Source organism: Balaenoptera ricei, chromosome 4, assembly GCF_028023285.1.
Source record: "Balaenoptera ricei isolate mBalRic1 chromosome 4, mBalRic1.hap2, whole genome shotgun sequence".
Taxonomy (NCBI): domain Eukaryota; kingdom Metazoa; phylum Chordata; class Mammalia; order Artiodactyla; family Balaenopteridae; genus Balaenoptera; species Balaenoptera ricei.
Window position 1 is genome coordinate 132,287,678 of NC_082642.1, and position 12,604 is coordinate 132,300,281.

Consider the following 12,604-nt stretch of genomic DNA (forward strand, 5'->3'; position numbering starts at 1 on the left):
AAGGACAAGATAAAATGTAGAAAACTGAAATTGGTAAATATAAGTGAGCATTTGATTAATGATAATATTCATAATAATTGTTTATTGTTAAATAAGTGAAATAAAATACTACTGAATATAATATTGAGGATAGAAAAGAAGACACAAGATTCGAAGGCTCTATGAGACAAATTGTTGTTGTGACAAAATCTGATAAAATAGTCTGTGAGGCAAAAAATAATGCATTTTTATTTATGAAGCAAAAAAAAGGAGCAAAGGAAAGCAAATCACCAGGAAAATATGATAATCCTGAAGTTTATGTAGCTAAAACTCACAGCCTCAAAATACATAAAGCCAAAACCTAAACAATGTAACTCCTGCTAAAATAGAAGATTTAAACAGGACTCAAATTGTCACATAGAGAAAATGTCCAAGATGTGATTGAAAATTACCCATTATACCAAGAACAAAGAAAATCACAACTCTGGTGAGAAAAGACAATCGACTAATGCCAGCACTGAAATGAATCAGAGGCTGGGATTATCTGACAAGGACTTTAAAGGAACTGTCATAAAAATGCTTCAAAGTCAGAGTCTCTTGAAAAAAAATGAAGGAATAGAAAAATCTCAGCCAAGAAATAGAAGCTATAAAAGAAAATAAAGTAGACATTACATAAATGACAAATACCATAATGGATACAGAACTCACTGGATAGTCTCAATAGCAGAGTGGAAATGAAAGAGCATAGAAATCAGTGAACTGGAGAACAGATCGATCTGCCTGAAACTCAACCTGAAAACAGAGAAAACAGACTGAGAAAAAAAATGGACAGAACCTCAGGGACCTGTGGGAGTATAACAAAAGAATTATAATTAAACTTCAGAAAACTAGAAACAAAGAAAAATATCTTGAAAGCAGCCAAAGAGAAATGATGTGTTATCTACAGGAGAACACCAAATTGAGTTACAGCGGATTTCTCATCTGAAACCACAGAAGCCAAAGGAAGTGACACAGCATTTTTCAAGTGCTAAAAGAAGGAACTCAGCTCTAAATCTTATACCCAGAAAAACTATCCTTTGAGAATAAAGGAGAAATAAAAGACATTCTCAGACAAAGAAAAACTTAAAGGATTTCTCTTTAACAGACCCATTCTTAAATATTGTAAGAAGGAACACAGAGGAATTGATGAAATAAATAATCTTGGAGTATCAGAAACAAAAGGTAATAATAGGAAGAGAAGAAATATGGGTGCGTACAATAAATTATCCTTATCCTTGTGAATTTATGCATCATATTTGATACTTGAAATAAAAATTATCACATGATCTGATACTCAAGACGATATATAGAAGTGGAGAATGTAAAATAACCTAAATGGAAGTGAAGTTCCCACATTTCACTTGACGTGGTAAATGTTGATACCAGTAAACTGTGAAAAGTCACATATGCATATTATAATTGTGGTAGACCTCCCCAAATATGTCCGTGTCCTAATCTCTGGAACCTGTGAATATGTTACCTGAAATGGCAAAGGATAATTAAGATCTCAAATGGAATTAAGGTTGCTAATCAGCTGCCCTTGAAATAGAGAGATTATCTTGAATTATCCAAGTGGGCCCAATGCAGTCCCAAAGATTGTAATCACAAACCCTTAAAGGTAGAAGAGGAAGACAGAAGAAGAGAATCAGAAAAAGAGATGTGATACAGAAGAAAGGTCAAATTGATTATTTCTTCTTTATTCTTCTTGGCAATGATTATTTTAGATATTCTAGGGTATGTACTTTTCAATATAAATTTAAAACAAGGTTGTCTATGTTTAAAGGAACACACAGAACTATAAAACTGTTAGACAAAAATTTGGGGTGAAAATCTTCAGGACCTAGGGCTCAGCAAAGAGTTCTTAGATACCGCAAGCATAGTCCATGAAAGGAAAACATGATAAATTAGACCTCATCAAAAGTAAACACTTTTGCCCTTGTGAAAGCCCTTGTGAAGAAGATGAAAAGACAGTCAAGTTTCAGACTGGGAAAAAATAATTGCAAACCAAATCTTCAACAAGGAAACAAGGACTACTATCAAAAATATATAAAGAATCCTCAAAACTCAACAGTTAAAAAAAATCCAATTGGAAAATGAGCAAAAGACACAAACACACATTTCACCAAAGAGGATATACAGAGAAGATACACAATCTCATAAGCCATTAGGGCAACAAAGATTAATACCTCAACAAGGCATCACTATATACCTATCAGGAAGGATAATTTTTTAAAATAATGACAACACCAAATGCTAGTAAGAAATCACTCATTAGATCACTCATACTTTGCTGCAGGTAATGCAAAATGGTCAGCCACACTGAAAAACACTTTCTCAATTTCTTATAAGGTTAAATGTACAATTAACTTCTGACCTAGCATTTGTATTCCTGGGCCTTTCTAACAGAGAAATGATAACTTAAATTCACACAAAAACTTTTATACAAATATCCATAGCAGCATTAATCATAATAGCCAAATCTAAACATGTGCCTAATGTCCTACAAGAGATGAGTGATTAAACAAACTTCAGTACATACATACTGTGGAATACTACTCAGCAATAAAACGGAATGAATTATTGATACATGCTGGATGAACCTCCAGAGAATCATGCTGACTTTAAAAAGGCCAATTAAAAGGTCACATAGTGAACGATTCCCTTTATATAACATTTTCAAAATGACAAAATTTTAGGAGTATATTAATGGATGTCAGGGATTAGAAACAGCAGGACAAGAAGCTGGTATATACGGCTGTAAAAGTGCCACCCAAGGGGTCTGGTAGTGATGGAACTGTCCAATGTCTTCACTGTGGTGATAGATACAAAGCCCTATATGATGATGAAGTTGTACAGAGCTAAACACACACACACACACCAGTGAGGAAATATAAATAAAATGGATGGATTGTAGCAATATCAATATCATGTGGTAATGATATTACATTTATTCTATAGTGCTACAAAATTTTACCACTGAAGAAAACTGAATAAATTGTACACAGGATCCCTCTGCATTATTTCTTATATCTGCATGTGAATCTAAATTTAATTCAATAAAAATTTTAGATTAAAAAATGCATGGGGCTTCCCTGGTGGCGCAGTGGTTGAGAATCTGCCTGCCAATGCAGGGGACACGGGTTCGAGCCCTGGTTTGGGAGGGTCCCACATGCCGTGGAGCATCTGGGCCCGTGAGCTACAACTACTGAGCCTGCGCGTCTGGAGCCTGTGCTCCGCAACGAAGAGAGGCCGTGACAGTGAGAGGTCCGCGCACTGCGATGAAGAGTGGCCCCCGCTTGCCGCAACTAGAGAAAGCCCTCGCACAGAAATGAAGATCCAACACAGCCATAAATTAAAAAAAAAAAAAAATGCATGAGCCCAATTCTGAATGACAGGGCACATCACAAATGTTTAAAGAGTATCTTAAAAATTGATAATAACTTTGACTGCAAAACATCTGCAATAACTGACCTAAAATATTTTAAAATAATAAGTCTATTTTAAATATTTATTCCCCAGTAACCAAGATCAATGGCAGTGACTGGAAACTTACTTCATAAGATTCTTCATATAATCAGATTTGCTTTTATCTATAAAGCACTTTAAGATCTTGCTCTCCAAATAGAATAATTTTACTTTTTTAAATAGCTCCTAATAAAACTAATTAGTTAATACATTTCTGAGATTCTCTTCTGTTCTTCAAATTTTTTCCTCTTGTCTAACTCTAAATATATTGGGAAGATTATTATTTACTTGCATATTTTTGCATTTATGTAATTTAGTTTCAGTTTCTGAAAGGGTGGTAATAGTGTAGATAGATGTCTTAAACTCTGTAAGCTGTTATATGCTGACATAACTCTAAACATGGGAAGGATAATCATGGAAATTGGGGGTAAAAAAAGAAGATCTTGATTTTTTTGGAAGAATATTACCCAAAGCATATGCTCATTTTATTCAAAAGTTAAGTCCTTATTTGAATTTGTATAACTGGCTCTAACAAAATTTAAAGTTCCTTGAAAGTACATTACGAGATTTGAATTTTGAATAAAAATATGAATTAGTATATAAAACTAATCATTGGTTCATTTGTTAAAAATGTTAACTTACTACAGAATGGATTTCTGCCAACAGTATCCAAAAACACAGTGGTCCTAAGAGTTCTGTTCTCTATTCTCTCTTTTAAAACATCTTTCCATAGCTCAGTTTGATAACCTGAGATTTGAGAAATAGAATATTAGTAATTGGACTTTCATCAAATAGCATACAAAAATATCAAATCACTAAAAGAACTAAAGGATCAATGTATTATAATAATAATTATAATTTATGAATTTTTATAATTTAAAAATCATTTTTCAAATAATTTCACATTCTATTTATTTCAACTACAATAACAACTCTTACATTCAAGATTCACAAATAAATCTACTCCCTGGAAACCTTATCAGAGCTTTGCATACGCCATATAGTTAAAGTCCATTTGTATAAGTTTTTACCATTACAAATGCAGAATTTTACTTGAAACTCTTTTCAGTGAATTCAGCAGAATAAATTGATTAGATAAAACTTGAACACAGAATTAAGCTCCATGAGCACAGCCTTCAATTATCCTATATACACATTCATACAGATACAGTACGCATATGTATACATTATATATACAATGTATATATTATAGATAGCATCTATGTACACTATATATTGTATGTATAATATATATTTCAGATACAAACAATATTTGTACATACAGAATATATAATATGTACACACACACACATATTTAATATGCTTCCTACTTCATGTATGTGTCTATTTCTACACTGCTACCTCCGAATTTGAAATTTGAATGCAGTAGAAAGAATACTGAATTGAAAATTCAGAGACTTAACTCCAGTTTTCACTTGTGCACTTCAGCAATCCATATGTTCACACGGGGTCACAATTTCCTCATTTATATGGAAAAGCAACGGGACCAGAAAAGCACATGAGGCCTGAAGAAAACTAATCCCACAAGATATTTTGTGGACAGAAGGGGTCTATGAGGAAATAAGTCATGCAAAGCCTGCATATTGCCTGCCTCTTCTAGCAATTCTCCAGTATGTTAGTATAAACCTCCTGTGAAAGAAAACCGCAGAAGGCTGTTTAATTCAGCCTTTGTAATTGCTACCCATTTCATTGAGGTTACTTGACTTTGGAAACGTTTCTGGTAGAGCCTATCATGATACTGATCAGATGTCTACATGCCCATGACATGCTTGGGGTCTGGTATTGTCTTTGGCACACCCTGAACAAACAGCCTCTGAGATTCTTTCCAGCTCTAACATTCTATTTTTTATATGGATTCTTTTTTTCTCTATAATTTCCCACTGGCAGGCTTTAGTTATCAAAAGTTGCAACACTTAACTGCTCTTAAGTTTATTGATTTCACATGCATGGTGTGAACCTTGCATGATTCATATCTACTTGCTAATAGCAAATGAAAAGCTAACCATGGTTCACACCTCTTCACTTGTTAAGACTTCCCATAAAAATACAAACTAACAAACAAACAAAACCCTCAGTACCACTAAGAAAGCACAAGTTTCTTTCTTTAGTGGAAATATAGATGGATGCTAAATAGTGAGATCCTTTTGTGAATCAAGAACAAGGATCATCATGAGACCACCAAATGCGCCCACTACATGGAGCACAGAAAGGAGGTTGACCAAGTTCCTCTCACTAAGAATCTGAAAAATATTTAGTAGGAAATAAACTATTTTCTCTGTTCCTCAGAAAATTTTTCCATAAAATGTTAATAGCATATTCACAAGTAAGTATGAAAGCTTCCAGCAGAAAATACTGACACAATTACGTTGTTCATTTTCCACAAAGAAGTACAGTAATTATGACAATCTCTCTTACCTAGTTTAGGACATGATTTTTCCTTAAAGTCGGCACAATCCACACATGAACCAGTCTTGTAATCTTTGTATGAATGACAAGGAAATGAAATAAAATTGCAGCTTGTTTCCAAAGCTGCCATGAATAAGTAAACTGCTCTCTGGTGGTCGCATTTAATAAATTCAAGTCCTTAAGTGTTCAGAGTCAAGAAGTTAGATGTATTAAGCCAAGTTCAAGTAAGTTTGAAAAAAAAATTAAATATTAAGTTCTACCTAATACTGTGCACTGTATGAATATCAAAGTGCTGACTACAATGCAGTTTTATCTCAGGCAACTAAACAAATGTTACCATTTAAAACTTAAATGTAATATGCCTTTTACATGAGATTTATTAGAAATTTTTCTAAAGTAATAACACAGCAAAATTGTTTAATTTCAATTATTCAACAAACTCTACACACAGTGCTACCATATTTAATAACTAGTGTACACATATCTCCCTTCTAAACTCCCACGCCTAACATTTCTATTCAGTGTCGGATATGACTATGAAACAAGGTGACATTAAAACTGTATCATTTCTCTTTCCTTTCCTAACTTCTCACATCCCTATCCCTTTAACCAAACTTCTCTGGTTGCAGCGGCCTTTAATGATGTGGTACTTGATTGGTTGCCACTGTAGACCTCAGAACATTTTTTTGCCATAGCTCTGAAGTGAGCCAAATTCCACACCTGGAGCTGTTGCTCAGCTATTTATGTACAGAATAACCAAGTGCAGAAGTTCATAAATCTGTGTTTGTAGAATACTATGGTAATGGTAAAAATTAAATGCTGAAGCCAAACTTGTGTTATATAATTTTGCTATACATGCTTCTTCATTGACTTATAACTTCTCCTAATGTTTAAAATGATAAACTAAAACTGTTGAGATTATAATGTAATAGGTTTCACCCATAACCAAATGGGATGTCTACTGGTAACATTTATGAACTGAGAAGGATCACATTAAACCATTTTCCACCAATAACTCCTGAATCATGAGCAATGGTGATAAAAAAAATCTTGCCCCCTGATTAATAAGGGAAAAAAGTAAACTGATTTTCTTTCATTATTTTGACTCATGCACAATTTATTCTAAAATACTATTGGTATACCTGAAAAAATTGATTTAGGACAGCCAGGTTGCTTTTTCCCTCCATTTGGATAGAAATCTATATGTCCCAAGGGTTCTTTAATGCCTAAACCTGAGAAGAAAAGCACCCAAGAATCACAAAGTAAATATAATCAGGTCAGCAACACTTATATAAAACAAAATCTCCTATAAAATCCTTTGAAAGTGACTCAAAATTTGAATTGAAAATAAGATAAATGCTATTTTTTAAAAGATGAGTTTTTCTGGTATTAATTCCTCAATTAACTTCTCATGCAAATTATGTTTCATTAATTTAACACATTTACATGTGATCAGTTTATTATGGGTCCATCACAGTTCTTTGTGCTATGAATATATAAGTGAAAAAGGAAAATAGAGCAAAAATCCTTATCATAGTGGAAATTACATCCTGGTGGGAGAAAGACATAATAAACAAGTAAAATACAGCATGTCAGATAATAATAAGTGCTGTAGAGAAACATTAAGTAGAATAAGGAACAGTGAATGCCTAGTGAGTGTGGTAGGTTGCACTTTTATGTAGTTTGGTTGGGGAATTTCCCACTAAGGAGGTGAGAATTGAGCAAAGATGTGAAGGATGTGAGCAAGGAAGTGAGTCAAGAAGGTACCTGTGTGCACATGGAGTATTCAAAGAATCCAGGTTAGCTGGTGTAATGCGTGAGAAAGAGCATTGGAGGAAATGAAGCCAAGTCATTTAGGACCTTTTAGGTGAGTGTGATCATTCGCTCTCATTCTGGATAATAATGTGTAGGATTTGGTGCTAGACTCACTAACTGGAAAAATCGAATGCTGCTTCTGCTGGAACAAGTTGGGCCAGAGTGACATGAAACATGTAGCTATGATTTTAAGAGTTTCTGTATACACTTGTCCATTGGTATCCATGGGGTATCGGTTCCAGGACTGCCCCCCCCAATCTCCCGCCCTCCCACACATACACCAAAATCTGAGGATGCTCAAGTCCCATATATAAAATGGCGCAGCACAGTCGTCCCTCTGTGCCCAAGAGTTCCACATCCGCAGATACGGACGGCCAACTGTATCTGTAGAGCCTTGGGGCACCAGGGAAGGTGCAAGTTCTGGGTGCATTACCACTATGGGGTCTATAACCCAGGGGAGCCATAGGAAGGAAACAGGTTAGCAAGCTCAGAATATTCAGGACTGCGGTTAGATATAAAATCTTGCTGCCAAGTAAGACTGCAATGCTTTGGCTTGGGGTACAAGAAATTTCCTACAACATAATGAACTCTTGAGAGAGATCAGCAATACATTCAGTACAATGAAGATAAATACTTTGGTCTGACGGTAGGGATTAAGTTGCAGTTACTTGATTTAGTTCTAGTATGTATCAGAACACGATAACAGCTAGTGAGGTGTTAGCAGGGCATGAGGACACTGGGCATGTGCATTACAGGGGAGGGGATACAGCATATAAGGAAAGACAAAGGACAACTTAGATGACTTCCTTAGAACTCCCTGGAATCCAGGGAAGCATATGTATGATTTGATTGTGACAGTGGTGAGGGTATGCTAACCAATTCCTCTACATTCCATTACCCGCTTAGCTTGTGGACTTTTAGTAAGGAAGGACAGTCTTCTAAATATAACCAAAAAAAAGTCCAGTAATTTTGGAGATCTTTACAATTTCCTCCTATCTGAACTCAACATAGAGTTCCAAGACTAGGGTGTTTCAGGTTTAGAGCCATCATTTTCTCCAATCTGCTTCTGAAGTAGAATCAAACCAAGAAGACTGCTCAGGAATCAGGAAGAAGCAAAAGATATTTATTATTACAAGCAGCCCTTGATTCAGGCATGTCATTTCCCTTTTATCAGATGGAAGGGTCAGGGCAGCTTGGTCTGCTTAGGCCATTCATTCTTTTGGTTTCAAGAAGGGTGGGGAGAGCAGATATGGCTTTCTAATTTTCTTTTTATTGTAAAATACAAAACCTACCTGCAGAAAAGAACATAAAACATAAAACTAAAGATTAATTAATGAATATAAAGCAAATAGCCACTTAGCTACCACACCCATGTCAGGAAATAGAACCTAGAAACTCCCAGTGTGCCCTTAACCCAGTAACTAGCTTCTTACTTTTCTATAAAACTAAGAACCATGTTTACTTTTAATTTTTTTTTCTTTTTTGCTATTGCTATTCTCTACCTTCTACGGATCCCTCTAAAACAATATATTTTAGATTAGCTCATTTTGGAAATATATATAAATTGACTCATATTTGTATCTGGCTTCTTTCAATTATCAGTATATTTGTGATATTAAACCACATTGTCAGGTGTAAATGTAGTCATTCATTTGTAACCATTCATTGCTATGTAGCATTTTATTGAATGAACATACTACAGCTTATTTATCCATTCTCCTGTTGGTGGTGGACATATGTTGTTTCAAATTTGGGGTTAATATGTGTTAATACTATGAACATTCTTGAACATACATATCAATGCATATGTGAAGGAATATCTGTTGGTTTTATACCTAGGAGTAGAATTGCTGTATTATAGAACATGAATATCTTCAATTTTAATAAATAATCCTAAATAATTTGCCAAAGAGGTTGTACCAATTTACCCCCTACCAACAACATGTGAATATTTCTGTTATTCTACATCCTCTCCAATAAATGGTCTTGTAAGGCTTTCTAATTTTAGTCATTTTGGTAGGCATGTGCTATTTTATTGGGGTTTTAATTTACATGTTTCTGCTCACTGAAGATTTTAAGAACTTTCCATTGCCTAGTTGGAATTTCTCTTCTGTAAAATGTGTGTTCAAGTCTTGATTTTTTTAAATTAAGTTGTATTTCTCTTTATTACTTATGTATAGTGCTTACTTATCTCTTTTCCTGTTTTGCCTTGCTGTTAGCTTTCATAAAGTGTTCTTTAATGAAGTTCTCAATTTTAATATAATCAGACATCTTAATGTTTCAACTTGGGTTATGGTTTTTCATGCACACTGAAGAAAAATGTTATGTTATGAAGATTTTTTAAATAATATCTTGTAATATGTTTATTGCTTTTCCTTTCACATTTATACACACCATAGGAAAAGAATTTTTGTGTTTTATGGGAGTTAGAGACCTTTTTATTTCATTTTGAGTTTTCAGTTGACTGACACAGAACCACTTATCAGAAAGTCTACAAATAACAAATGTTAAGAAAAGGAAACCCTCGTACATTGTTGGCAGGAATGTAAATTTGTGCAGACACTATGGAAAACAGTATGGAGGTTCCTTAAAAAACTAAAAATAGAACTACCATATGATCCAGCAATTCCACTCCTGGGTGTATATCTGGAATAAATGAAAACACCAATTTGAAAAGTTACATGCTCCCCAGTGTTCATAGCAGTACTATGTACAATAGCCATGACATGGAAGCAACCCAAGTGCCCATCAACAGACAACTGGATTAAGAAGATGTGAATGGAATATTACTTAGCTATAAAAAATGAAATATTGCCATTTGCAGCAACATGGATGGATCTAGAGAATATTATGCATAGTGAAATAAGTCAGACAAAGAAAAAAAAATACTATACGATATTACTTATATGTGGAATCTAAAATATAATACAAATAAATGTATATACAAAACAGAAACAGACACACAGACATAGAAAACAAATTTATGGTTACCAAAGGGGAGAGAGCAGGGGGAGGGACAAATTAGGAGTATGGGATTAATACATCAAACAGATAAGCAACAGGGGTTTACTGTATAGCACAGGGAATTATACCCAATATCTTGTAATAACTTATAATGGAATATAATCTGTAAAAAAAAAAAAAGAAAAGAAACACTATCCTGTATACCTGAAACTAACACAATATTGTAAATCAACTTCAATTGATTTGTAAATTCTTCAATTAAAAAAATGAAACCCAGAAAAAAAAAAAATCATTTTCACACTGTCCAGCAGTACCAAACTCATAATAAATCTAATAAGTTACATAACTGTTTTTTTTTTTACTGACTTTTTTTTTTTTTTTAATTATTTCAGGTATTTATTTCATCATTTTTTTTTTTAATGTAGCTTTTTTTCCCTTTGGTTGATTTGAAGATTTGCTCTTTAATTTTATTTATTTATTTATTTATTTATTTATTTATTTATTTATTTATTTATTTATTTATTTATTTATTTATTTATTTATTTATTTATGGCTGTGTTGGGTCTTCGTTTCTGTGCGAGGACTTTCTCCAGTTGCAGCAAGCGGGGGCAGCAAGCGGGGGCCACTCTTCATCGCGGTGCGCGGGCCTCTCACTATCGCGGCCTCTCTTGTGGAGCACAGGCTCCAGACGCGCAGGTTCAGTAATTGTGGCTCACGGGCCTAGTTGCTCCGCGGCATGTGGGATCTTCCCAGACCAGGGCTCCAACCCGTGTCCCCTGCATTGGCAGGCAGATTCTCAACCACTGCGCCACCAGGGAAGCCCTTTACTGACTTTTTTGTCACCCTTACACTAATGACACTGTCTTCACTACTACCATTTCATAAGACTTGATATCTGGAAGCACATGTCTTTGCACTTTTTTCTTCTTCAGGAATACTTTAACAGGGGCTTCCCTGGTGGCGCAGTGGTTAAGAATCCACCTGCCAATGCAGGGGACATGGGTTCGAGCCCTGGTCCGGGAAGATCCCACATGCCGCGGAGCAGCTAAGCCCGTGCGCCAGAACTACTGAGCCTGCGCTCTAGAGCCCGCTAGCCACGACTGAAGCCTGTGTGCCTAGAGCCCGTGCTCCACAACAAGAGAAGCCCCCACTCGCCACAAGTAGAGGAAGCCCGCGCGCAGCAACAAAGACCCGACGCAGCCAAAAATTAACAAATAAATTAATTAAAAAAAAAAAAAGAATAACAATACTTGACCCTTTGCATTTTCATATTAATTTTATAATTAGCTTGTGAGGTTATTTTTAAAATATTGGCTTTTGACAAAGATTGCATTGAATCTGTAGGTCAACTTGCAAAAAATTGACATGTATACGATACTCACATTCATATGTGTGGTTTATTTCCTTTTTATTTTGGCTGCAATGTTTTATGGTTTTCTGCATAGAGCACTTGCACAATTTTCTTAAGAGTTATTTCTAGGTATGTTATATTTTATCTTATTAAAATGGTATAATTCTAAAATTTTATTTGCTAACTCTTATTGCTGGTTTCTAGAAAGAATTGAATTTTGTATATATAGCTTATATTCAACAACCTGGCTACATTTTCCTGTGAATTCTAGTTAATTATCTGGAGATTCTTTGGGGTTATCTATGTATGCAAACATATCATCTGAAAATGATTTTATATTTTTATATCTTTTAATACTTTTCTCCCCTTACTGCACTTCAGACATCCAGTAAAATGTTGCCTCAGGATGACTAGACTAGGCATCCTTGTCCAGTTCGCAGTCTCAAAAAGAAAGTCTTCCAAATTCCATCATCAACGTGACATTTTCTACAGATTTTTGAATAGATATATTTTAACAGATTGTGGAATTTTACTTCTTTTCCCAATTTTCCAGTTTTTGCCATA

At 34.6% G+C, this 12,604-nt stretch overlaps 1 protein-coding gene across 2 annotated transcripts in view; it reads right to left on the reverse strand.

The window, feature by feature from the left end:
- The window catches only part of LIPI (lipase I), a 69,772-nt gene that overhangs the window by 31,755 nt on the left and 25,413 nt on the right, over positions 1–12,604 (reverse strand). For both annotated transcript variants that reach the window (XM_059922223.1, XM_059922222.1), the window contains exons 5-7: positions 7,053–7,142; positions 5,920–6,087; positions 4,126–4,230 (exon numbers count right to left, since the gene is read on the reverse strand). In XM_059922223.1, the coding sequence (XP_059778206.1) occupies positions 4,126–4,230; positions 5,920–6,087; positions 7,053–7,142 (363 nt within the window). The remainder of the gene's footprint in view (positions 1–4,125; positions 4,231–5,919; positions 6,088–7,052; positions 7,143–12,604) is intronic.